The sequence below is a fragment of the Phasianus colchicus genome, chromosome 31 (genome assembly GCF_987193195.1).
Source record: "Phasianus colchicus chromosome 31, bPhaCol1.hap1.1, whole genome shotgun sequence".
NCBI classification, from domain to species: domain Eukaryota; kingdom Metazoa; phylum Chordata; class Aves; order Galliformes; family Phasianidae; genus Phasianus; species Phasianus colchicus.
In genome coordinates, this window is record NC_143466.1 from 79,087 (window position 1) to 105,203 (window position 26,117).

At 45.6% G+C, this 26,117-nt stretch overlaps 1 protein-coding gene across 3 annotated transcripts; it reads right to left on the minus strand.

Moving 5' to 3' along the window:
• Positions 1 to 48: 48 nt before the first annotated feature.
• On the minus strand, positions 49 to 20,868 carry LOC149914085 (E3 SUMO-protein ligase RanBP2-like). Of its 3 annotated transcripts, XM_090127629.1 has the most exons (23): positions 20,685 to 20,868; positions 19,542 to 19,609; positions 18,959 to 19,057; positions 18,042 to 18,194; positions 17,162 to 17,392; positions 16,637 to 16,782; positions 16,155 to 16,347; positions 15,477 to 15,567; positions 13,823 to 14,001; positions 13,558 to 13,733; positions 13,211 to 13,253; positions 12,718 to 12,876; positions 11,874 to 12,011; positions 11,649 to 11,786; positions 11,261 to 11,440; positions 11,091 to 11,174; positions 10,462 to 10,600; positions 10,191 to 10,288; positions 8,442 to 9,678; positions 6,447 to 7,104; positions 5,657 to 5,980; positions 4,743 to 4,920; positions 49 to 1,793 (listed from the first exon to the last, which is right to left on the minus strand). In XM_090127629.1, exons 7-20 carry the CDS (start codon positions 16,272 to 16,274, stop codon positions 6,587 to 6,589), a joined length of 3,300 nt encoding a protein of 1,099 aa, XP_089983755.1. In that variant the 5' UTR covers positions 16,275 to 16,347; positions 16,637 to 16,782; positions 17,162 to 17,392; positions 18,042 to 18,194; positions 18,959 to 19,057; positions 19,542 to 19,609; positions 20,685 to 20,868; the 3' UTR covers positions 49 to 1,793; positions 4,743 to 4,920; positions 5,657 to 5,980; positions 6,447 to 6,586. The 3 variants fall into 3 exon arrangements, with proteins under 3 accessions (XP_089983755.1, XP_089983756.1, XP_089983757.1); XM_090127630.1 differs by lacking the exons at positions 13,211 to 13,253; positions 13,558 to 13,733; positions 13,823 to 14,001; ... (6 more) ...; positions 19,542 to 19,609; positions 20,685 to 20,868 and having other exon boundaries at positions 6,696 to 7,104; XM_090127631.1 differs by lacking the exons at positions 5,657 to 5,980; positions 13,211 to 13,253; positions 13,558 to 13,733; ... (7 more) ...; positions 19,542 to 19,609; positions 20,685 to 20,868 and having other exon boundaries at positions 6,696 to 7,104.
• Between the last annotated feature and the right edge of the window lie 5,249 nt (positions 20,869 to 26,117).

Genomic DNA, 26,117 nt, shown 5'->3' on the forward strand with positions numbered 1-26,117 from the left:
GACTGCAGTGGAAACAAAACAGCTGAAGAGGAAGGAGAAACAACAAAGTTTTCAAGCAATGATTTTATTGACGGTAATTTCTCAAATGTATCTCAATAGCTTTCCTGTTTTATTTAAACTGAAATAAAAGGAGAAGGATGGCAAGTCTGATTTGGGTTTCCAATTGAATCTTGCGTCATCTAATTACAAATGTCTTCATGATATTAAAAATGAAAATATTTCTTTACATCTGCTCCACGCTCTACAAATATGGTTTTGTTTTGCTGCTTCCCTAATCCTGAACATCTGAGCATTTGAAATCCAGCAATGAAGAGTCACATACCCATTTTTAGTAAACATCCAGCTGAACATCTGTACATCCACTCAACACACAACTCTTGCCTGGTGTATGTTCTTGCTCTATCCTGACTGCAATACTGTTGCTAATCATGTCATGGCATTTATTGTCTGCAGGGATGCCAGCATATTTCAATCACCTGCCCTTCATCGCTGACAAATTTAGGATCCACCTGCAAATTTGCAGAACTCCCAAATGTAATCCTCCTTTATTTATCCAAGCAGAGATGTGTACACAACACCTTGCACCTGGCTTCCAAAGAATAAAGGTCTATCCATTATGGTGCTGGACTGCACAGTCAAGGGAGTCTGGAGGGAAACGGTACAACTACATATACCTCTTCTTTAAATGCTAGGTGCTGTCCTCTGACAAATTTAGTCTTTGTTAGTCTTCAGCAACCGGATGAAAGAGCTGCTTGATGCAGCTTATCTTAACACACAGTCATCTTAGAACTGCAGCTGTAAGGAAGACCACGCCATTCAAAAGCTGTGTGTTAAACCACTACTCCTGAGTGGCAAGTCGTCTTTATGTTCTTGGGGAAAACTGGGTGTCATTAGCTGCTCTCATTTAAACATCTGTAAAAGCTTGAAACAGCTCAACATAAGTAACACTAAGCTTGAAGAGCAACTAGATTCTGATTAGCCCAGCTATCCTGAAAATAAGAATTACAACTATTGTTTTGTACTTTTAGATCACTAAAATAACATTCCTTTTACTGTCTTTAACCCAAAAGTTACAAAAAAAAAGCACTGAAGTGATTCTGATACGTTATTAATGACAAAGATTACATTTTCAGCACCACTGCATCTTGTGAAGAAAGTACATGCTACAGGATATTTTCACAACAACAGGACTAGACTGCTTATCTTTATAACTTAAATGGAAGATAAAGAAGTAAATCTTGTACAGAGACTTGAAATATGAACTGTCACCTAAACTGCTTTAGAGATACTTACGTGGCAAGTAACTGGAAGCCATAGAAATGTTATAATGCCCACTAGCACTACGTTTGTCACAGAACTTTACTGCCTTTCCATATATCCTGCTTCTCACTTGGTGACATTTTCTTCTGCAAGGACCTCGCAATGCTTCCTGGGACATCTCCTGATTTTAGCTCCGCAGGCAGAGGTCTTTTCTCAGTGGAAGATCAGGCACATCAAGGTTGAAAATGGGATTAGGAGATGCATTTGCTGATCACTGCTGCACACTTTTCTAACCCTTTCTTGGAAGCTGATCAGCAATATTCCAGGTAAGTACGTTAACCTTTACACTTGTGAAAGACAACGTGTCAGCTGATGCTTACCTCCACGTGCCACTGTTTGCCCATAGCGTTCACCACATGTCCTTCAACTGGTCTTCTGTGTGCTCCACAGATGGGGACGCCCATTTCGTTACGGCAGGTAAACCATATAATTATTCTCCTTTCAGTTCATGAGCATCAGCAGTGAGTTCCTTCCTGTTCAAAAATTCATTAATTGAGAGCATGAATAGAACAATTTCAACTTCAGAGCTTCCGTAGAGATCATTTAATTTTTAGCACTTGCTTCAGTAACAGGATTTATACTATAATAATGTCTTTAGCAGCATCAAATACGACAGTTCAATATGATTATTTTTTTAAACAAGCTTGATTGATTCTGAGAAAAGCCTGCTAAGTAGGATGCATCAAATCTCTATGAAAATAGCTACGGAGCTTGTCTCAAACAGGTTAGAAAGCTGTAGTCATGCCTGGCTTACATTCTGGCTCTCTTAGCACAGGTTTCTTTTAGATTTACTTAAATGTAATTGAAGGAAAGAAAAATGCACTCCTCTGCATTTTCCCCGTGATATCAAACATCAGAGAAAGAAAAATATAAGCTGACAATACCGCTGACACAACACTACAGGTTGTTCTTCAAATCGGCCTCTGCCATGATAATGAAATGATAGCTTCCTTTGTACTAAAAAGCAAACAACTAGTAACGTGTGTTGTATCCTACAATGCCCCCTCATCCATGCATCACTGGGGGATGTAAAAACATGCAGCTATGTATTCTGCAGCTGCAGAAGCTGATGAAACGAGATGAAGGAAATCTGAAAAGAAAAACACACTTTGTGCAACTCAACTAAAAGCAAAGAACATAGGCAAGATAATGACTGAAGCAGCCGAAGACAACCAATTTTCTGCCCTTTGTATTAGAAAAATAATGTCAATCATTTTGCTGCTATAAGCAAGTTTGCACCCAGATTTCCTATTCCCTATGGTACCACCCTGTGCTGCAAATTGCAGTCTTTCATCCCGCCCCACTCCCATGCTTTACCCTCAGACTCTTCAGAAATTTAGATTGGAAGCTGGATGGCAAAACGGGCCCTAACTCTCTACATAACCACGTGTATTGCATTAAAAGCATGAAATCAATGGCTACACAGTTTACTTAAAAAAAAACAACCATGAAGGATCCCACTGAAATGAGCGCATTTATTAGTGAAAAAGGTGATAAACTGGACTCAAATTGGGGAACCCCTGTTGGGAAAACAAAAACCTATTTAAAAATGACAAAACTTCTGCATCTGATTTGTTTTTAAGTGTCTGCCACAGTGTATCCTACTGATCTTGAAACATCACCAGGTACAAAACACACTTGACAGGAAATCCGGTGTCGAAGTAGACAAGTAGTTAATATTTTATGCACACATTTTAAGATATCCACTCTCAGTTTTGTGATGCATTCTTAGACCTTTTTCTCATAAAAGACACTTTGGTTACTCCATCTCAGCAGGAAAGCCTTAGGAACCATAACCTCTACATCCCTCCCAACTGTCATTCCATTTTCATCATTATCAGTGATAGAAGGAAGGGTGAAGACCCATCTGCCGTTATTCTTGACAAATCCAACTCCTGCCAATACTTGTTGGCAGATATCACAGCAGAAGCACTTCCAGTGGTTGTTCACAGCTTTAGTAATGCAACCAATAATGAACTCACCTGTAGGAAACATAGTAACAGGATGTAAAATGCCATGCTACACAAAGTTAAAAGAAGCCTGCAACTGAATCGCTAGAATTACATCACCATTTTTGCCTTGCTCCTCTTCTAGAAAAGGACACTTTTCAACTGTTGTTCACACAGTGTTGGCTTCTACTCCACTAGGCCTAGAATCAAGGCTTGAAAGAGCTCCATACTCAAAGCACAACAGAACTGAGTTTGGATGGCCCTGACCCTCCTGCGAGAAAACTCCTGCAGTCAAAGTACAGCAGAATACAAAGACACACAAAGATACAGCAGGAGAATGCACTTGCTAAACAGCAAATCCAACACGCACAGCAATTTCTGATCTACCACAGAGTCCTGTGCTGGGAGGCACTGAGGAAGTGAGAAAACTACCATTTCATATTCTCTGCTGCACAGCCATGCCAAACACTCACGCTGTTCTCTGCACGCACGCTGCAGCCAAGGCCCTGAGCAGCGCAAATGCTGCCTGCAATACGTCGGGAGCTCCGCCTCCTGCTGCTGCCAAAGGCTGACACCCGGCTCTGAAGAGCCTACAGATCAAACAGCTGCCAAAGAGAAGTGATCAGGCAGATAACAGGTATGAACGAAACGAAGTCTAACATGCAAGTCTGTGGCATTCCCCTGAAGTCATAGCTTTCCAAGAATAAAATGCGATGGTCTCTAGAAGTGTCAGGAAAGCTTGAGGCATCGCTGCTGACTGCAGCCCTGCTGATTTCGGCTACTCTCACCACATTCAAGAACTGGAAAAGCCCACTTTCAGGCAGGATTCATGGAGTGCTGCAGCCCAGATGGGTTTTTTCTCTCAATGAAAAGCCTTCACATTAAGCTTACCTGACATCGAAGTCACTAACTATTCTGTGAAATGTGGTATTCTTGAACCCACAAGCCTTTCTCCCCTGTGCACAGGGCCCTGAAATTTTCAGCTGTTCGAGGGACAATATTTGAAAGCAGCTCCGTGGTTGTGTGTCCTACAGGTTCGTCACTGGCAGAAACAAAACACACAACAACAGGGTTGGTGTCCTTTGACAGCTCCGCTGCCAGAGAGAGGTGGCCCTTCTGCAGCTCTGACAAGCTTTGCTGGCATTCTTCAAATCTCCTCTCAAAAGAATTAGCCAGTTCTTGAACTTTAGCTCTGACCCCAAATTGCTCTACTTTCACTTCACCATCTGAAGACAAATCCAAGAAGAGATTTCCTTAGCTCTAGTCACTGCAGCCAGAGATCAGCAGCTTTTGTTCTGTATAATCTCCAGGGTAAAACAAAGCCAAACAAACTACAGAAGATACTGAAAAGAACTGTAAAAACCACTCAACCGACTAACCAGCATCACCTGTAGCTGTCCAAATTAAAACACTGTTTGATGTTTCAGAGGGCACTAAGTTCATTTCTTTAGCGATGACATGCTTTGCACACACCTCAAGAACTTGGTCCCTTCTCATAAGGATCCTGTAACACTTCTTCTGTGTATGGAAGAGGACCCTGAGCTCTCCAACACCGCGCTCCTTCCACTGAGCAGCATCTCTGGCCCAATTGTAAAATTTCGCCCTCTCTTTGAAGGGAATTCCTTCATCTTCTTCTCCAGACTACCTCCACCTAAAACACAGCACAGTAATGCGTGATTCCCCCAGAAGTTGTTGTCACCAACAACACTGTTACAATTCTGACATCATAATCCAAAATCCAAAATTATTCGATGTTTTCCTTTCTTCAGTGGCTTTGTACCCACAGCTCTATACTCATCATGCACTGAAGTGACCGAACAGCCCTGCCTTCTCAAAAGGAGAGAGCCCAACAGATTTCAGCCTTTGAAATTCATTTTTAAGCTATCAAGTGTGCCGGCATATTTCCCAGTGAAATTTCAGGTCTGCTGAATGATGTGCTGAGTGATAACCCAGCACTGTTAGCATTCCAGGTGTTGCCCTTATGAAGGCTGCTAAGTAACTTAATACTGGCATTTGATCAGAATAAGAATCAACTGAAAATAATAAATGGAGGCCTCACAGCTGCGTATCCTCCTCACTTTATATGTGCACATTACTGCCTTTTAACATCCTTCAATTAACACATCTTCCACAGTTAAAGAAAAGCTTGAAAGAACTGGAGAAACATGTGACAGACAAGCATTTCTGAAGGAGAAAAAGAGCAGGCAAGGCAAGAAAGAAAACAACAGACGTCATAATATGATTAACAGATGAGGAAAGGCAGACAAGATATTGCAGAAAGAGGAAGACAACATTTTGCAGACTTCATCAGATTAACTGTTCCAATTAAAGGACACTACATACTGTTTATTTGTGCTCTATCAGTCTTGCTTAGTCATTATACTAACCTGCAATTAAGTTCTATTCTTTACAGGAAGCCAAACTAGAAGACTACAGTCATTGCAAGCTTCTCCTCTTATTAGGCATACTAAGGTTAAACACGAAATCCAGACATGAACAACTGAGTTAAGCCTTACAAAGCTACATCAGGCTTCTTCAAGCAAGTTGTTCTACTTCCTAAAAAGCTGTATCATCACCTCCTGGTAAATTCTCTGACACGCAAGCAGTTTCTGTGGATTCTGCTTCTCCGCTGCTGGCAGCTGACTGCACAAATACTGTTGCTGTTGCTTCACTGGTTGATGGAGTATGTAATTCTTCCTTACTTGTAGAGACTAAGTCAGTACGATTAATAAAACAGTAAGCAAATAAGCCATAAGAGCCTAAAATACAAACTTCAAACTACATTAAGTCTGGACACTAAGAATAACGACTCCCTCCAAAAAAGCCACATTTTCTCTCTCCCCTCCCTCCCTTCCAGAAATTGATAAATTTCTTCATTTAATTACAACAGCAGTACAGTAAAAACATGATAGTAAGTTCTCAGTCTCCAACTTTCCTATAGTGCTACTAATGTTTCAGAACAGCTAACTAACAGGGATTAAGGGAAGTGAACAACTGGGGAAAAACAAAAAAACAAACAAGAATTGTTGTTGGAAGCTTTCAGACATTCTTCATCACACTTAAAACACACGCAGCTTTGACTCAACAAGAGACTGAAGTACCTTTGAAGCAGTACAATTCCAAAACAAGTACCATTTCCCTTGGAAACTGCTCTGAAATCACTTAACTCTTACATACCTGCTAGGAGGAATTCTACTACCCAAAGCTGTTTCTACTTTAGGAGGCAAAGCTGTTTCCTTTCTCTCCCGGAGAAACTTAAGTTCTTAGTAGTACCATAGTTCCAGTGCCAGAACAGACTTGAGACACAGTCAAACAAGTCAAGTAGTTTCTAATCTGCCGGACGCTTTATTTCTCACTAAGTGAAAATAGTCTAAGAATAATACTGCAAATTTATTGCCTAAACTTTCGTAAAGACTTGACTCATACTTTTTCTTTGAGTTTTTACTTCTTTCTGAGAGCCTTCTGGACTGGCATCCTCCACACTGTGGTAGTGAGGGTCTGGCGCCCGGAAGATATCGTGTTGTACGGGAAGACAGGGTCCCCCCCCGATAGCCAATAGCGTTCAGTGCCCAGGTTATATAAGGCTGTTTTTCCCGCCAATAAACGCCATTTGCCGTCCACCACATTGGTGTCAGCGAGCCGATGGACCGAGCGGCCTGGGATTGGTCGCCGTGCCGTTCCCGAACCAGGTTGCCACGCCTACGATAGGCAACAGCACTGCTACTAAAGCCACAGACAGACGTAGAAGGGACCTGTGGAGTTTCTCCGTTAGCCTTCTGCTCAGAAGATTTAGTTTCCCAAGCAGTAACACATTCACGTTTGACTAGGGGGCCTGCTGCGAAGCACAAAAATTAGTGGAAAACAGCTGATAAGACAGCTAAATACCGTGATCATTTTTGGCACATACATTATAAAGTAACCTAACGATACTCAGAACATCTTAAATGTAGAGCTTTTGAAATAACATCATTATGTAAAAAGACACTCATTCAGGATAACCAAGGAACTGTAAATCCATCACACTTGGGTTTTCTGCTGCTATCAAAGAACCTCCATGCAGTAATGAAGACTTCAATCTTGCAACTGCCACTACAAATACTAGCTTCCTTTGACATTTACTTATATTTCTGGAAGCTCAATACGTGCCACCTTTTATTAGTACACAGACACTCACAGCCTCAGAAAGAGTGACTGGCCAAATGGAAGATGACAGTTTTTCTCAATTTAAATATTGTAAACATATTGTAAATGTTGTCTGTTTGTTCTAGTAGCACCATACACTTTCCTTTTGAAATTCAAGTCTCAGACCAAGAACAGGTCAGCATTTTCATATTGTTACAAGAATTATTGATGGCCATACGCCAAACAAAATACAGCTACAGAGAAGAGCCATATGGGTATCATCTACAGAGGAAAAGCAAAACCAAGGACTGAAAAAGAAAGTAAGAAACAGAAAGCAGTCAGCAGCAGCGTGTGCTACCGATGAACTTTGAGCATTTGGAACTCCAGATGATATTAACCAGAGACTGAATAGAGCTTATTTCACAACACTTCTGGGAAGTACAAGAAGAAAATCCACGACAAACAAAGGCTCAAGCGACAGATGTGAAGTTACTGGAAAGGAATGGAAGCAGACAAGGAGGATGCCTCCTAGTTGAAGGGATAATTCGAGTTGAAGCTTAAGCACAACTGCTGTTCTTGTAGGTTACCAGTCAGAGCGAGGCCTTGAACACAATAACTGCCAGCTCAACACAAAAAATGCACTGTCAGCACTTCACCCTGACATTTTAAACAACGCCTCATTGTTTAAACAATATTAGCATCTCCTGGTTCTAGCAGTACCAAACTCCTTCCCTACAAAAAAAAGCAACACTAAGATCAACTCTGACGCCTTGGACAGATTCAAAAATCCTACCTGCAACTCCCTTTCTCACTACAGAGTTGCACTGAGTCCTGCATAAGGCACGCTTCTGTTCTTACGTGCAAAGAACTACAACTTCATATTTACTCAAGTTGAAAGTCTAGGATTTGAAGATTCACAGACGTGCATTAGAACTGAAAGAAACGACATACTATTAAGACAGAAGAAGTAATACACAATGACCAGCATTAACAAGTGACTGACTAATGAGCTGCACACTTGAATAAATTACTGGTTCAATTAACACTCACCTTTCTCCAGGATTTTAAACGAGAAGTTGGAGGGCCCACCCTGTGCCGAAGGAGCCGGCTGGGATGCCTCGCTCTCCCAAGGTTTCTGAGCAGCACTACAGCTTTTGGGGGGTTCAGCTACTCCCGCTTTTTCCTGCTCTGCTTTCCGAGATGCTGAAGTTCCTTCATCGCTCTTTCTTGGACGATTCAAGCTGAATCCAAAGAGGGAGCCGGGGGCTGAAGTATTCCCAAATGGGAACGTCCCTTTGTTACTGAAAACGCTCCTGACAGATTCAGATCTAAATACAAACTTTGGAGCAGAAACCTCCATTTTTGCTGGCATTTCAGAGGTGCTTGATACCTCTAAAGCTTCTACGGTGGCATCAGAAGCATCACCACCATGGCAGAGGTCGCTTCTCTCCCTGGTAGCTTCCTCCAGCACAGCCACAGCGTTGTTACCACAAGGAGATGCTTTGGCTGCATTCGTACGAGAAACATGAGATGTTACCAACGTGCCTTTCTCACGGGTGTGCTCACTCTTGTCCCTGTCTGCTGTTTCTTCAGACTGGAGTGTAACTCCACTACTTGAAGGCAGTTCATTTTTGTCTTTTTCATCCATGTTTGTCAAGTCAGTTGTACACTCTTTGGATGGATCATCTTTCTTAGCAGTATTTTTACTGGACTCCTGCATACCAAATTTAAATCCACCAAGAGGCATCCACATTGAAAAATTACATCCTTCCTCTGCAGGCTTTGCTTTACCATCTGCAAGATTCTGAGAGGTACATGCTGATGTTTTCCCTTCAAATTTCAAGGAAAATTCTTGTAGAGATACTTCTGAATTAGTTTTGCTTGTATTCTGGCAAGTAACACATTTTGGGGCAGTGGGTTCATTTCTTACTAAACAGATGTCACAGTTCCACTGGCCTCCCTTTTTAGCAAAGGCAGATCCCAATTTGTCCTGTGCGGCACTAACACTGGATTCTAGAGGTTTTAAAACCACACGTTTTGTGAAATAGCCTGGTTCAGGCAGTGGTGGATTTGTGGTTGCCTGTGGAAGGCTGTAGTTGTAGCGATCATCACCACCACGAGGTGAAATGATTCCAGCAGATGGAGCATCAAAATGCAAAGGTGCGCCATACGCGTCTTGAGGAAACACGGCAGCACAAGTGTTTCGCAGAGGTGGCGTGCGGATTGCTTGTTGATGAGCGTATCTACGCTGCTGAGGTGCAAGTCCATGCATGCCACAGACAGGTGCCTAAAGAAAAAGCGCCGTTACTTCCTTGTGGAAAAGGAGGAAAAGGGATTAGGGTGCTAAAGCCCACGCAACATGTACTCTTAATAGCAAGGCGTACCGTAAAATTACATTTCAACTCTAATCAGTTTAAACTAAAATCATACGTTCAAAACTTGAGTGGTATCTGAAAACACAGACTGGGGAGAAGCGTAAGCTGAATAGACTCATTTTTCTTTAGTATTAAAAAAAAAAAAAAAAAAAATCAAGCCCCCATACTATTTTGGGGAAAAGAACATTGCAGACAACGAGCAGAGGACATATGTTAGCAGGTTAAAAACATGCTTTGCTGGCTGTTTCTCCCAAACCCAATATCCCAAAGCTTAGCTGATTACGGAACTTTCTGCCTGTCTCCAGCAGACCTCAAGTTTAGTAAACGCTCTCTAGGGAACCGCAGTTATATCCTGCTACACACAGAATCAAAACCAGTTCAACACCTCAGTAGAAATGGCTTGAGCGGATTCATACGCCCTCACCTTTGTTGGTGTTACACTGGTTGCAGCAGTTCTTTGAAGAGACTGTGAGTTACAAGCAGGTGACTGGCTACAGTGAACAGATGGGCCAGAGGTAGCAACTGAAAAGGAACACCAAGAAAAGAGTTTATATCCAGTTTTTGTGATTACTGACTTGAGTGAACTTTCCCAGCGGACCAGTTTTACTCATTCATCTCCGAACACTGCAGAAACATTTTAAGAAGTCTTACTCCGTTTAGCTAAGTGTTCAATTAAAAATTCAGCATCAACTTACCCCTTAAAGGAGCTTCATGAAGATTTTGTGCTCTCTGATAACCATCTGACACTGTATCTGTTTCATAGCTTCCAGCAGGCCAGCAGTGAGATGATACATTTACACTGGAACTATTACGTTTCATTTCCCGTATTTCATTCTATTAAAGACAGTGTTTCAATTAAGAGCATGTAAACGTATTACATCGGTATTTGGAGGAAACCTAAGGAACGATCCCTACGCTCCTCTGCTATTTAAAAGCATGTTCAAGGTCTGAGACACACACACAAAAAAGATGAGTTAAGTGCTGCAATAACCTATGATCTTCCTATGCTTTACGAAACTGAGACTGTTCCCTGAAGCTAGAAATAAACCCAGAACAAAGATGACAGTAGCTAAGCTGAAGAAAGCACAACTTTCTGCACACACAATCCTCCGGATTACTTCCCATACCTGAGTACCAAATCAGAGTTTGTAGGCAACAAAGTTTTACTCTTGAACTCACTTTAAGCAGATGTTTATAGCAGTTCTCTTCACTGAGTTTTAAGAGGTAGCCTGGTAAGGGAAGTTCAATGCTTGGGTCACAAAGTACTTACCAGAACAAAAAGATCAACTGTTCTGCATCGAATATAGTGACTCAAGTTGCTTACCATTAAAGCTTCCACTTGCTGACACAGCTTTTGAAGTAAGGACTTGTGATCTTCTGCCCACTGAGAGTCAGTCTTAGGAGAAAACTGGAAAGAAAAGAAAAAAACTAATTGAACTTGGATTTTTTTATACAAACGTAACACTTCCCTAGAAGAGTAACCGGCTAATATACCTGGTAGGTATTTGTTGGCAAGAAAGATAACTTCTTGGGTGATGGAATTGAATATTTTACTTCCACATGTGCAGCTGGTGAGATATTTCCGGAGGCAAGACTTCCCTCTTCACCATTCTCTCCAAGCTCCTGGATCACTGCATTCAGCATTTCCATTACAGCTTTAACAGATACCGGCAGCTAGAAACGTATTTGAAATGCAAGTCATGATCGCAATTCTTCCTCAGAGCAAGAGGCTGTGCTCTGATCTACAGCTGAACAGTTTGCAAGGCTTTCTGCACAGAAATTCTGGGTGTTTTTTGTTGTTTTTGTTCCCCCAGGAAAGCCCTACATCTGTTAACATTAACGTAAGACGACAACTCACACAAGCATTAATTCTTTTACTTACTTTGTCAGCTACTGACGGGTCAGAGGAGCTTTCATCAATGATCTTCATCAGGTAATGCTTTCTTTTAACAAGATAGGCTTTGCGTTCTTCTGGAAACGTATCATCACTCTCAACCTCTTCTGCCTTTCTTTGATAAAGCTAAGTAACAGCATATGGATTAGGAATAATCAGTCAGAATGTAAGTAATAGAAAAGCATTTTGAGGTAATGCAATTTACAAACTTACAAAGGCAAGATTCCAGTACGAAACCACATTCTTAATAGCTTCAAACGCTAGTAAAGCATCATCCATTTTGCCTTCAGCTGCATCCAGCATTGCAAAAACTACACGTGCCTCTTCTTCATAGGCTGCAACCTGGAAGACCTACAACCAAAGCAAAAGACACGTCACACATGACACAGTGTGGACACTTGGAACAGTCAGTGACTGTAAGCATCTAGTAAGTAGTTGTATAATCAATGAAAATTATATAAAGGAATATTATATAATCAAATAATATTAAGATGTTATAACAATGAAATAAGCAAGAGAGTTAGACACAGCGAGACAAAGAGAATAAATAGGAGGCTTACCCATATCGTGGGCTCACTCAGGAAACTCCAGTGGAGTGGATCTTCCGAAGAGAGAGAGAGAGATCCTTCCCCCCTGGTAGTCAGCTCTTAAATGGGTCTAGGAGAGGTGGAGCCAGGCTCCACCCCTTCCTGCAGCACAGCTGAATTGCTTTCACCTGTGCTCCCAGGGCTGACTCATTGCTCACCTCAGGTGATTAATCAGAGGTTCAGACCGTGACTCAGCAGTTCCCATACAGTAGTCAAATAGGAGGAGGTACTAAGGCAGTTCAGTATCTTCCAATCAGAGTTTTAAAACTCAGAAGTTCAACAGAAAGATACTACCAAATCTCAGTAGTAGCAGTACAATGACAAAAACAAACAAAAAAAAAAAACCAACCACAACCCATCAACACACAAAGCCAACTGAAACAAAAAACAAACCAACCAGCTAACAATTCATATGTAAGCCTCTGACATACAACCCCTCTTACTCTCATCTTTGAATAATCCATCAGTACCTGGATGTCCACACTATGGAAATGTCTGAAGAGAGGATACGCAGGTTCGGGAATACTTCTGTGCTTTTTGATAGTTCTCAAGCTAAGCAAAGTTGTCTTCCAGTAGTAGACGCTTCTTCCAGTATATTCTTTCTGGTCGTGGGAGTTAAGGCTAACGCCCTGTTGAAGAAGAGAAATTCAAACTATCGCAGAATATTTAAGTAGAGTGTTATTCATACTTATTCTTCTCTGATGCAGTTGAGAGTAGTGAGGTAAGAGTATTTGACTAGAGCAACTGCCTTGCATGACATCCCATCAAAATTAGTAGCAGCAGTTCTCAATACTACATTCTCATCTGATTTTATTTAGTCTATTAAGTTTGCAAAATTAGAGAAAAACAGATGATACTTATTTACAGATAATCTTAACGTACTGTTTTCTGCAGACTTCTTGCCCAACGTATAATTAAGGCAGGCTGAAGGCCGTGTTTCTCCAGGGCTCACACAGTACTTACTCCGTGCTGTACAAGAAGCTTCAGTTTGGTTGCCGAGTCTGGTCTGAATATCAAAAGAAATATTCCTCAATTAGTATTCCCTCTTTTTCATCTGTTCACACGTCATTTGTTTGATGAACATAACAAGCAGCTTCAGTCCTAAGCTAGCTCTTCTTTACAAATGCACTGTCAGAAATGTAAAGCCCATTTTTATAAAGTTCTTCAGCATCTCACACCCCTACAGCAAAAAACATTTAACATTTAAAGGACGTCAAACAAAAGGAACTAGTTTTACGCAACCTATGGGAATCAATTCAGAAGCCATCCAGAAGGTTGGTTCCAATATTTCCAAACTGAAGAAGCCTTACATTGTTTTTTTCTGCATAAGAGCACAAACAGCATCCCACCAGGATCTTTGCTTCTCAGTACAGAACTGTTTGCACAGCAGCAACGGTAAGAACAGAGGTTGATGTGTGCCACGCTGAGTATTAAACTTCTCTTGCAGTTCTAAGTTGCTAGTGAACACCATCCCGAGTAAAAAAACCTGTTTTGGTGAAAATAAACAAACAGAAGGTATTAGGTAACAAAAAACAGGCATTTAAATGCATTTAAGAACTTAGGAAGCTTGCTTACTTCAAGGTCCAACAGGCAAATAGACTCAGGAGCATCTGTTTCCAGTCTTGATGTCTCTTGGGGCAAGTGAAAGAGTTGTTGTAATGATCTGCGCAGTGGGAATAACACTGACATGGAATTCCACTGCAAGCCAAGCCATGCAAGGTGCTGGAGACTACCACTGTGCATCCAAACAGCACCTATGCAAAAACAAGGGTTGTACGAAGCTAGGATCTGCATCCTAGTTAGGAAAGGTATCATTCTATTCCTGTTATGCTCAAATTCAAAGCCTAAAAAATGGGAAGATATCATTAGTTCACAATTCATCCTGGAATTATTTCATTTTTATGCCTGTCACCTGTGTTCATAGATTACACATAAATAATGTGGGCCTTCCTATCAGCACTCACCAGCGTACAAGCACTTTCCAGCTTCAATTGGAAATGAGTCAGAGCAGACCAGAAGACAACAGTGTGGAAGCAGGAAGTATGTGAGAAATTCTTCAGAACCTGGCATGATGATACTGCCCCTCAGCTACAGCTGAAAGTGAAACTTCTTGCAAAGCACCCTCTGAGTAGGGCAACCACGAGCAGCTATTACAGATACTTGTCTTTTGTTGCAGATGAAGCACTTGTAGAAGAACCTCTAATACAGAGTCATGCTTACGTTGAGTTTAAGTAGCATCTCTTATCAATATCGTATTTACTCAGTTCTCCCTGCTCTGGTGCTTGGGGACTGACATCTCCCATATCATCTGTGCTGAGAAAAGACCTCTCTTTAGAAGCTCCACTCCCAAACAGGCTTTCAAACAATGTAAATAAACCACTTATGTTTGCAAAAGGTTCCACAATCTCTCAAGAAGTCTTCCTTGCCGTGGCTTAAGTTCAGCAACATATGACCTAGAAAAACGTAATGTCACATAAGAACACTCAACTTAAACAAGGACAACAATATTTAATGCAGTGGGCTGTTCCTGCTGCTTTAGGCTGGGAATCTAGATTTCCCCTTATGATATTTACAAATCAAATTTACAAATACAAATTTCTAACTTACACTCTCCCTATAATTAAGTCACCCTTTTAGCATATGGGCTGACAGCAGTCCCAAGGCATTTTCAAATCCAGTTCTCCAGAATTACTGTGTATTTTTATTATAATGACACTGCAATTGTCTTCAAAATAAGTAGCTGTCAGTCTCATCTATTCAGGAACAATTCAGCCTGATGCCAGGTGTTTTCTTTGTTTTCATCTAGAGCCCACAGGATAGTGAAGACTGAAAACAACTACCTCGGCTTCACCAAAAAAATTTTTAAAAAAATGCACCAAACCAAACCTGTTGGAACAAAGAAGGGAACAAAAGTGACAGGAAAGGAGCAATATTTTCTTTTATACTTGGGACTAGCAATGCTTACAAATAGTATATTAGTAGGCAGAAACCAGCAGACTAGGAGACACTGAAAGTTAAATTCTATCTTAATGTCCTGGAAATAAAAAGAAAAAGCCCATTACGTGTCAGGATCAAACCGCTCTTTTGTATTTCATATGTAGCCAAAATACAGAACGTTTGATAGCATGTTCTAAGACGCCAAGTATGCTCTTTAACAAGCCATTAACTCTGACATTAACTGCTCATAAAATGGAACTACGGAACATTTATAATTCTTAGTTTTTATTACCAGACTGGCTTTTTCGGTCACAGGCCAACATTTCCAGCGCATCTTGCCCAGCACGATCTCCTCTTATTAGTTTTGACTTTGGTTTAGGAATCTGGCAAAGAAAGAAAAGAACTGCTACAGCTTCTTCTCAACAAAAAACAACTCACCCTCATTTAGTCTTAAAAGTTAGGAAACAAGCTTGTTTCTTTCCTGAAAAGGACACAAGGTGAGTAACTGAACAATTGCAAATAGCTGTAAGAGCGCACAAGAGAAAGCGATGTTTTGAATGCAAGCACTTGTGCAAAAGGGAAAACTGATTTTATTCCATAAAGCAAAGAATTAAGCTTGATCAAGCTCTGCTGCTTACGCAATTAGTATGTGAGAGCTACTCAGGTCATTCCCCTCCCCCCCATACCACTAACCTTAATATTAGTTATTTTAGCTGCACTACAGAGAAGGGAATAGCCTATAGGAAACACACTCATTAGCCCTTAGTCACTTTACTTCTGACAAGTGAAACAGATGAGATTTTCTTCACACTACTTGAAATCTTTTAAACAAGTATGGAAGGGTAAGATTTGGCCAGGAGACAGCCTCAAAAACAGTAGTTAGTTTTTGGAATGCAGGCGTTCAGTGCGCGTACAGTGAGAGCATTCAAGAACTGCAACAATTACAGGCACAAACTGAAGAGTGACTTACGTGGAAACTTTTCAGATAACACAATGCTGCGAGTTCACATGCATCTCTCCATTGTGCCTCGTTGTTCTGGGCCGTTTTCAGCAGGAAAGTTCCAGCGTGCATGTAGAAGTGTCCTTTCATTTCAAGGAAGGTACGAGACAGCTCATCAGGTCCATTCGCACACGGCTTCACAGAGTGAAGCACACGATCAAAACTGGAACATAGAAAAGATTCATTTTCAACCAAGTCCTGGTCTCCCAGGATTTATACTAGACCCCTATCGCTGAGTCTTCTCTGAGGCCTTTAGCTCAGACACAGCTTGCGGATCAAGCCTAGCAACATTTGCCCTTTGCAGTTAGTACAGAGGAACTCCTCTTCCATCCATAAAGCAGCTACTCACTGAAAATGACGCTTGCTAGAAGTTCGGTGACCCAGAAAAAATATTCAATTTTTTTCTTTTTTTTTTTTCTTTTTTTAAATAAGCAGAACAGTTAAAAGAGTACCTTTCAAGGGCCCCTCTGCTTTCTCAAACATCTCTAGAAGCAAGCGTCATTTTAACCAAGCTAGAATAGGCCAGCAGATGATCCTTCTTGACAGCTCTCCAATTATTTTTATCAGCCTCCAAGTCTCGTACTGATTCAAGATATTCCTAAAGAATAAAGTTCATCACAGAATGAGGAACCGCCATCCTTCTATGAAGGCAAGAGTTTCTCCAGAACATCTTGCTACATAATCCAGTTTCCCAGGTGAGATGTTAACGTATTCTTCAGCAGCAAAATTCCAGGAACTATTTGCCTCAGCAATTCCCTCCCTGATGGAGCTGCTGTATCTAACTTAGTACCTCAGCTAGAAACTAAACAACTCTTTAAGGCTTAAGAAAATCCTAAATAAATCATTGTTTCCGCAGACATTACATTTAAAGGAGTTAAGCCACTTGAGAATTAGCTGCCATCGTAACGATACTAAGAGAATAACACCGGTTTCAAGGACATGGGAGATTATGACAGGATCAAAACATGATTAAATACCTCAAATGTCTTTACGACGCACAAACACCACTCCAAGCTGGAGTCTACAGGTATTTTCTTCTCCGCCTCCTGACAATGAAGCACAGCATCTCTTAATCTATTATTTGAACGGTAGAGAGCAACCAGTCTGACGTTAAGGTAGGGATCGTCTGGTCTCGCATAGAGCTCGGTTTGAGTCATATCAAAGAGCTGATTCCAGCCATCTTCGCCTTTACGCTCCAGTAACTGCTCCTATCACATACGAAGGCAACACGTTAAAATTTCATTCTCTACGAGAGCCTCTTCAGCAACTATGTTACCTGACTGTTTTCTCATTGCCATTACAGACTACATTACTCAAACTGCTCTGGAAAGCTGGTAGGTGCTACAGAGAGTTTGACAAACATTTTAGAAGTGAGGGAAAAAAAAAAAAAAAACCAAAACCCATAGCTTTAGAGTTTGCATCTTGTAGATGCTAAGTTAGATGCTAAGTTAAGACTGTCAAACCATCTGGTTCAAAGATGCCACATGTCAATACAGAACAGCTTGTCTAAAAAAATAAAATAAAATAACATAACCACACAAAAAATCCCAAAGCACAAGCCTCTCAAGACTTCAATTTCATTGCAGTTGCGCTCCAGAAACTAACACCTGTACAAAAGTGAGATTGTATGACTGAAAGCATTTATACAGTATTAGGGAATAACAGCATCTCCTACACTTGACAGTTTTCAACTCAAATTAAAAAAAACTAGAAAGCAGTGTAGTCATGTAATAGAGACAATACTTAACCTATCTAATCTTGACCTCTTGGATAATATTACTACCATGGTTTTCCCATCGCTTGACGCAACTAAGGTTTCTTCTAGGCACAGAACAGAGATCAGAAGCTGGAATTTACCTTCAATCTGTAAGCAGCAGGATTCCCAGGGAAGAGCCTGGCAGCTTTCTCAACCCAGTACTCTGCTCTTCCATCAGCGATGTCGTTACTGCATAGTAACTCTGCAATCTTCAGTACAAGATCTTTCTGCATTGGATTCAGCTCCACAGAACGCTGGTTTTCCCCATGCATACACATAAGAAAAAAGGTTACTAGTAACTTGATCTTGCAGTCAACATAGAACAAGAAAGAAAACATGTCAAACATGTCCCCCATTAAACAGACCCAGCAAGTCAAATTAGAACTATCAATAAATACTTTCTCACTGCTTTAAGAAAAGCCTCCCTTTTGAAAGGCCACCATTGGTTTGTAACACCCAGACAACTGCTGGAATTCAGAACACCGTAAGAGAAACAATGTCAAAAACAGCTCCTCTACCACCCGCTGCTGCTCTACTCAGACAGCCAGACCAGGGGTATCTCTAGCCTAACCTAATACGGAGGCTTCCGGAAAACAGAATTAAGTCACAAAGGCTGATGGCACTCAGTCACTGTGCTGGCAACAAGACTTTTGTGTGTATCCTCTCCCTCCCCGGTGCCCGAATAATGAAACACAGACTGTGAAGTTCACATTTATATGCTTACCTAATCGGAACTGTATTTGCCCCGTTCCCTCTACCTCTGAGGAAACAAACAAACAAAAAGCCCACCGCTAACAAGAAAACAAACAATGCAACTGAAAAACACTCTCAGTCCAGTCTTTCAGTAGCAGGTGGATTACTGCTGTCACCATAATCCCTACTGCAGAATTCTACAGGGCTCACATATTCTTAGTCCAAAGGGCAGCAGGAAGAAGACTATCAGAGCAGGAAGCACAAAGATCAAGTCCATTTACAAAGGAATAAAGCAGGACATCAGGGAGGTGAGTGAGGTGCTTACCTTGTAACACCCAAAAGCTTTTTCCGTGTTATCCTGAGCCTCATAGATCTGTGAGCTTTGGGATCTCTCTCTCAGACACTGAGATAAATAGATGTATATCTACAGAGTAAATAAATAAAGAAAGAAAAACCAGAAGGATCAGTATTCCTCAGTATTACAAGTCCCCCCACACCTTGCAGCTAACGTGGGACTTTAATCTGTCACACAGGACAGTTAGCTGTATTTAGTTCAAGGGGCTTGATCTAGATCTTCAAGTAAGGCACAACATTATTGCTACACGTACAGATGTTGCATATTTGCCTGCAAGCACTGGCCTTCATTAAATAAAGCAGTAGCTCACAGAAACTGTAGGAAGGACGTAACACGATGGCATAAAAGACATTTCTACCGGATGGGTTTTTACAGCACCACGTAACTACCCATGCTTTAAGTTGCTGTTTTAGGAAGATTTAAATGGCACCACATTCTCCCATTTGCTGCTACCTTAAAACAGCATGACAACGGTCTTCATTTCTCCACTCTACTTCATTTAGCTTTCCCATCACACTTTAAAGAACAGAACAACATACGTAACGTTTATTACCTCTTAGCAAGTTCGTATTCTTTTATCTCAAAGTACAGCTTAGCAAAAAAGAATCCTTTTAACGATCTCTGGAGAAAAAAAAAACCAAAAGGTACATTTTAAATATACAGTACTTTTGAAGTAATTGAGTAGGGAGACCCTTCTTTCCAGGGGTGCATAATACTTCCTAAAGTGTCTTCACAGTTATCAGTTCCAGTTCACTCCTTGTACTCTGGGCTTTGTTTTTGAAAGACACAGGAGTAAGAAAATAACGTTTCTTCCCAGTAACTGGCAAAGGCTACCAAAGCGAAACTGAGGTTAGTAGCAAAGCAAGTCCTCACACTTGTTACTTTTCACAAGCACACTTCCGACTAAAGAGAGGAGAATGGGGTCAGCTACATACAAGCTGTTTCTCTTGCAACCTATCTACGTTGCAGAAGAAAACAAATGCCACAAATCAAGCTCCTCCTGTCCATGCTTCTGTCACCTTCCTCTCTCGCCTGCCCCGCCTCCTCGTAAACGGGGCTGGAAAGGAATTTCAAAAGAAACGCCGGCAGCCTCGCACAACCCTCCTCTCCAAAATCAACGCAACAGGAAGACCAGCAGCTACTTCCATCACCGACCGCGCTCCACAGCCAGTCGTTCCAGAGAGCAGGGGATCACCCGGCTGCCCAGCCACCAACGCAGGCAGCAGAGCTATTTCCCCCCGCCTCTCCCTCTCTTCCTGCCGGCGTTTCACAACGCCGTCGCACCCACGGCAACAGCAGCCGCACAGCGGCCAAACGAGCCCAAAGCCGAACGGCACGCGTTCCCTATTCCGGCTCCTCGAGAGAGGGAAGGCCGGAAGCCCGGGCGGGGACCGTGCGCACGGAACGGGAGGGAGCCGAACTCCGCCCCGCCGCCGGGCTCCTTCCGAAGCCGCCGAGGGCTCAGCGGCTTTCCGAGGCGCGCAGCTGCGGCGAACCGCGTTTCCGAGGAGGCGACTCCGCGCCCGCCCGCCGGCAGCCTCCCTCGGCTTCGACTCCCCGCCGGAGGAGCCCGCCCTCGGGCCCGGCACCCGCGGGAGGGGCGGAGGGACGGGGCGGGCGGGGAGCGGCCCCCACCGCGGCCCGGGGAAGGCCGAGGGAGCGCCGCCGGCGGCGCCGGCCGGGCCGCAGCACTCACCGCTCTGGGAGAGGAGGCGGCGGCCTGCACGGAGGCGACGTACCGCTCCACCTCGGGCTTCGTGCGCCGTGCCATGGCCGGGAGAGGGAGGGAGCGAGAGGGAGCGGCGGAAGGCCGGCGCTCGCGCGCCGCTAAGGGAGCTCCCCGCCGCACGCGGCGGAACGCCCTCCCTGCCGACCGCGGCGACGCGCGACGTCACAGCGCGGGGCGGGGCGGCGCATGCGCGGCGCCGAGCGGCCGGTTCGCGCTTCGCGCGGCGGCGCTTTGAGCCGCGGGACGTCGGGCCGCTCGGCGCGGGCTGCCGGGCGCCGCGAGGGGCTGCGCGCGCCGCCGGTCCCGTCCTCGGCCGGCCTGCCCTCGCGCGTCTTACGGAGCTCGGCGTGGTGAGGCGTACCGAGCCGCTCTCCTCACCCGTAGCGACGCGCCGCGGAGAGCGGAAGCGTCGTTTCTGCGTCGGGTATTGGAAAGGGCGGTTGATCTGAAGAAGCGCGCTGTGGCGCATCCTTAGAAACAGCTGATGTGAAAAGTAGAAGTTCCGTGCGCACATTAGTAACGTGTTTTAGAAACGCAGTTACCGAGTTACGTGAGAAATCCTTTCTCACAAAGCTGCGGTAGGCTCTAGATGTCCTAAGCGATGTGGGTGTAGTGTTCTGAGCTGGGAAACCCGCTGTGAGGTGGTTCGTTAGGCCAGCAGAAGTGAAACACATTGAACACGCTTTCAAGGAGCCAGGGCCTTTGCACGAAGCAGAGCTGTCCCACTCTGTGGGAACCTCAGGGTGCCGCAGGCGGGCTCCAAGACACTCCCCTCTGTCCTCCTTCCCAGCTTACCTCTGTGCGAGGACAGAGGGATGACCAGAACAGTGACCAGTGTGAAGGGCACAAATGCTAGGGGTAATTAAACAACTAAGAGCTTATGTTTCTGTGCTATCTTGGTGCCTGCCTGTCACGTCCCAACTCCTCACGGAGTGAGACAGTCCGGCCTTGTGTAGAGGCCCTGGCTTCTCTGATGTTTGCTACATCTGTTTTTCTCTTGCTGGCAGTTTCTTATCTAACAGAACAACTCTACAGTATGTTTTCTAATCCCTAACACACTATACTCGCATTGTTTGGACCATTTAACAACTATTCCAGTTTTGCAAGAAAGAATTAATCACATAATTCAGTAATAATGTTTTAAAACATACCGCTAACATATACAGAATTTTACTTCTTAGATCACTATTTCTAAGGATAAGTTACAGAATACAAATGCATGATGTTCTACTTCTTCAAACCAGTTGCTCTTTGTAATGTCAAATGCAGAAACAACATTCCATTCCTACACAAGCGTCAGTTATTTTATGCAAAATCTTGTTCAGGAGCAATAAGGAGATGTTCGAATTGCTTCAACTCCACGAACCGATCCGAGCACAACAGAAGAACACGGACCCGGTTCTTCCATCCGTACGGACGTCACTCGTGCCGCCCTGCAGACGCGGGTCAGTGCAGCACGTGTCAGCGCGACAGCTGCTGTGCATCACTGCCCGAATCGCCGCAGCGCTGCTGGCAGTTACCGGCAGACACAAGCCGTTCCACTCCTCAGTACCAGCACAGACTTTATCGTAACGTGACCGTGCACATAACAGACGGCGGTGAGAGCCAATGAGAGGGCCGGATGGGGCAGGGCTGGCCAATAGGAGAGCCGGAGGGGTGGGGTGTGCGGGCCGCGATGCCGGGTTGGAGCCGGGGCCCGCCTGGTACCGCGGTGCCGCCCGGTGAGCGCAGCTCCCCGAGGCCCGTGCACTCGCACGCATCCCTGTGTGCGTGTAAATGTGAGCAGTACCACGCGGCCGCATGCAAAGACCTCAGTGCACACGGCCGTGTTCAGGGCTACCCGTGTAAAGCTCACAGAGTGACGTCAGGCTGCAGCTCAGCAGCTGTCACCTACATCAATGCTCTCAGCTCCCTGGGGTCACCCGAGCTGAGATCTGACACTGCCCTGATGGTGCAGACTCCCAAAACCCTGGATTGCAACCGCTCTTCCTCTCCTAACCCCAGAGCTGTGCAGTCACCACCGTCTGTGACACCAAAATGCATCCTCAGACACACTGTGGATCTTGCCCCTCAGTCCCCAGCCCTCAGAATGCCTTGCATGCTGACCTCTACCTCTGTGTGCTCCAGCACCCAATAGAAGAGACTCCAGGACTAAACACTGCTCACCTCTGCATGTCTCCAGGTCAGGACAACCCTATTGAGCCAGCTTTTCAATTAACTTGGCCCTTCGCACATCCTTCTGCCACCAACCACCCCAAGGCTATCCCTCTCCTTGCCCTTGTTGGAAATATACGAATAATTTATCAGGACAGTATCTCTGATAAAGCAGATTTTATTTGCAATTGCAATGGCGGGCTTCTTGCAAGCAGGAGAGTGCCCAGAAAAACAGCGTTACATCCTTTATGCCCTATTATTCAATGCTTATCTCTTTCTCCCCTCGTTCCTCATTGGCTGAGTACTTCAGGTTCACAATTTTCCTAATGCTCAACTAAACATATGGATACTGGATAAACATAAATTGCTGCTAGCTAAGCATATATCGCTAATTAGTTAACTTCTCACACTTGCTCACTCAACACTTGGTCACTGTTTCTGCACATCTGCTCGTCCTTGCATAGAGATAAGCTTGGAAGGAGGACAGGGGGGAGTATCTTGATGCCTGCCTGTTGCATCCCAACCTACCCACAGAGCAAGGCAAGCCAGTCTTGTGTGGAGGCCCTGCCTGCTTTGATGTTTGTTAAGTTTGTTTTTCTTTTGCTGAGGGTCTCTTATCCAAACAGAACAGCCCTACAATATGCTTTCTAGTCCATAATACTATATCTATACTATTTGGAACATTTAAAAACTATTGCAGTTTTGCAAGCAAAAATTAATCACACAATTCAGCAATTATATTTCCAAAGCATGTTACTAACAATACGGTATTTCTACTTTTTTACATCAGCTATTTCTAAGGACAAGTTGCAAAATACAAATACATTGTGCTCTACTTCTTCAGATCAATTCCCCCTTTTTCACATCTAATGCAGAAACAACATTCCATTCCTACACACCCACAAACACACAGCTACCCCAGCTCTGTACCCTGTTCCTGCAGCAGGACAAGTCTTCAAACCCCGCAGCTGCTCCGAGGCTTCAGGAGCTCGGCATGTGCCCGGTGCCCAGAGACACCGCCCAGCTCCGAGGAGCTGCAGCCCCGCACCCCTGCAGTGAGCCGAGTAACCACGGCTCCGAGAGCTGCTGCCACCTACAGCTGCTGCCACGGCACGGCCACGGTGTCTCGAAGCTGGGCCGCCACCTGCTCCCTGCTCCCTGCTCCCTGCCCGGTGGGTGTGCTTCCTTCGTGCGACTGAAGCAAACCGCAGCGAGTCCAATCTGTTTAACTCCAAAAAGAGCAATTCCAATATCCCTCCAAAGCCACAGGAGAGCTTTGATCCCGCTGGGGGACAGGGCAAGGGCTTTTGCCCTGGGCCAGCTGCTAAATCATAGGTATTATTTCACATCCTTATTACTGTTTCGCGTTGAGGACCAGCGGAGCTCCCAGCGCCAGCATCCATACATGCATCCACCCATCCCTTTATAAAAAGAAAACGAATCACAGCACTCACCGGGCACCTCCGGAGGCTGGGACCAGGACGGGAGTGTCGGTGCCGGGGCCGCTCTCCCGGGACACCCAGGGACAGCCGGAGCCCAGCGTCAGACACGGCCCCTCGCAGGGAGAGAGCAGCGCGGCGGCAGCGAGGACCGGGGCTGCAGCTCCGCGCTTTCCGTGCCTTCGCGGAGGCTCCCAGAGCTCAGCCTAATATTACACAGTGGGCAGACATCGCGGCGGACGGGCCGGAGAAGTGCAAGCGGGGCGCGGCGGGGGGGAGCGCTGCCATCCCCGGCACCGACCGAAGACGAGCGGGGGCACAAAGTCAACCCCGCACACGTCGTGCGGAGCGGGATCCTCGCTACGAGGAGAGGGGAGAAACAAAACGGCACACTGCCAACATACGCGAAGAGCGGATCGGCTGCGGGATGCGAAAGCCCTGGGAAAGGAGAGAAGCGGGAGAAAGGGGAGAACGCAGGGAGCGATGGGGAAAGGGGCGACCGGGGCAGGGGCGCGCAGCACCCCTCCCGCCGGGGCTGCCCCGCTCGGCGCAGTGGGGAAGGGAACCCGGGGGGACGGCGGAGCGGAGCGGCTCTTCGTCTGCCGCTGCCGGGGACGGGAAGAAGCGCGGCGCGCAGCGCGGGACGGGCTGAGCCGCTCCGCCGCTCCCGGCTCCGCCGCCGTTACGTAAAGCCCCGAGAGGCGCCCGGCGACGGGCACGGCGCGCCGTCGCTCTCCCGAACGCCGCCAAATCTCCGCACCGCGGCACCCCGCAACTTCCTCGCGGCTCCCCGCAGCTCCGGAGCCGCCCTCCCCTCGCGCCACCGCGGCTCCCGCTCCAACTTCCCGGCCCGCCCAGCCGCGCACCCACCCGCCGCATCGCGCTGCCGCCGCGCGGCCCAATGGGGCGGCCGCAGGGAGCGGAGCGGAGCGCCGAGCTCCAGCGGCGTCGGCCGGAGGAGCGGCGGGAGGTGGGCCCACCCCCCCGTCCTACCTCTGCTGAGAGGGGGAGGGAAAAAGCACAGCAGAAGGGGCCGCGCCGGCTTCGGAAAGTCCGCGTGGGACCGCGCGTGCGTCCGCCGTGCTGGCAGGAAGCGGCTCGTCGGGGGCGGGCGTGTGGGGCGCGCGTGGCTGCGTGCCGAGAGCAAACTTTCCCCGCACGGACGCCTCCGAGTGCTGGAGGGGCGCCTCCTGGGGGTGAGGGCGGCGCAAAGGCACCGACGTCGCCTCACGCGGTGCGATGCCCCGAAGTCAGAGCGGAAAGCGGCGGAGCGCCGCGGGGCTGCGGCGCGCTGAGAGCCCGGCGCGGCGGGAGGGCCCGCGCAGCGCATCTCGCTGGGAGCGGAGCGCTGCGGGGATCTGCCCGGCACCGCTGCCCTCCCGGCCCCCCAGCGCTCGCGGTGCGATGTGACACTGAGCAACGGTGACAGCCGGCGACTGGTGGGTGCGTGTCGAGCACCGCTCCTGCGCTTTTAGGACCTTGCCGTCCCCCAGACTCGCACGTTCCTGCCTGGAACATCTCTCTCCCCCCGCCTCCCTCCCTAAATACATCCCCCTTATGGCACAGCTGTCGCTTTTACTAATTGTTTGTGGGATTCAATTTTTTCCCGAAGCCTTATTTCCCCTGAGAAGATGAATTAGAAAGAGGCCATAAACGATTTCCAAGACGAATTAATAAAAACAGAAGCGCTAATTGGGCAATACATTTCAATACATGTGCCTGTCCAGCCCCGTATTTCTCTGAGAGCAGCCAGCTTCTCTATTGCCCAGAAAAGCAGCAGGGTGGTAGGCAAAGAACGGGATGGGGA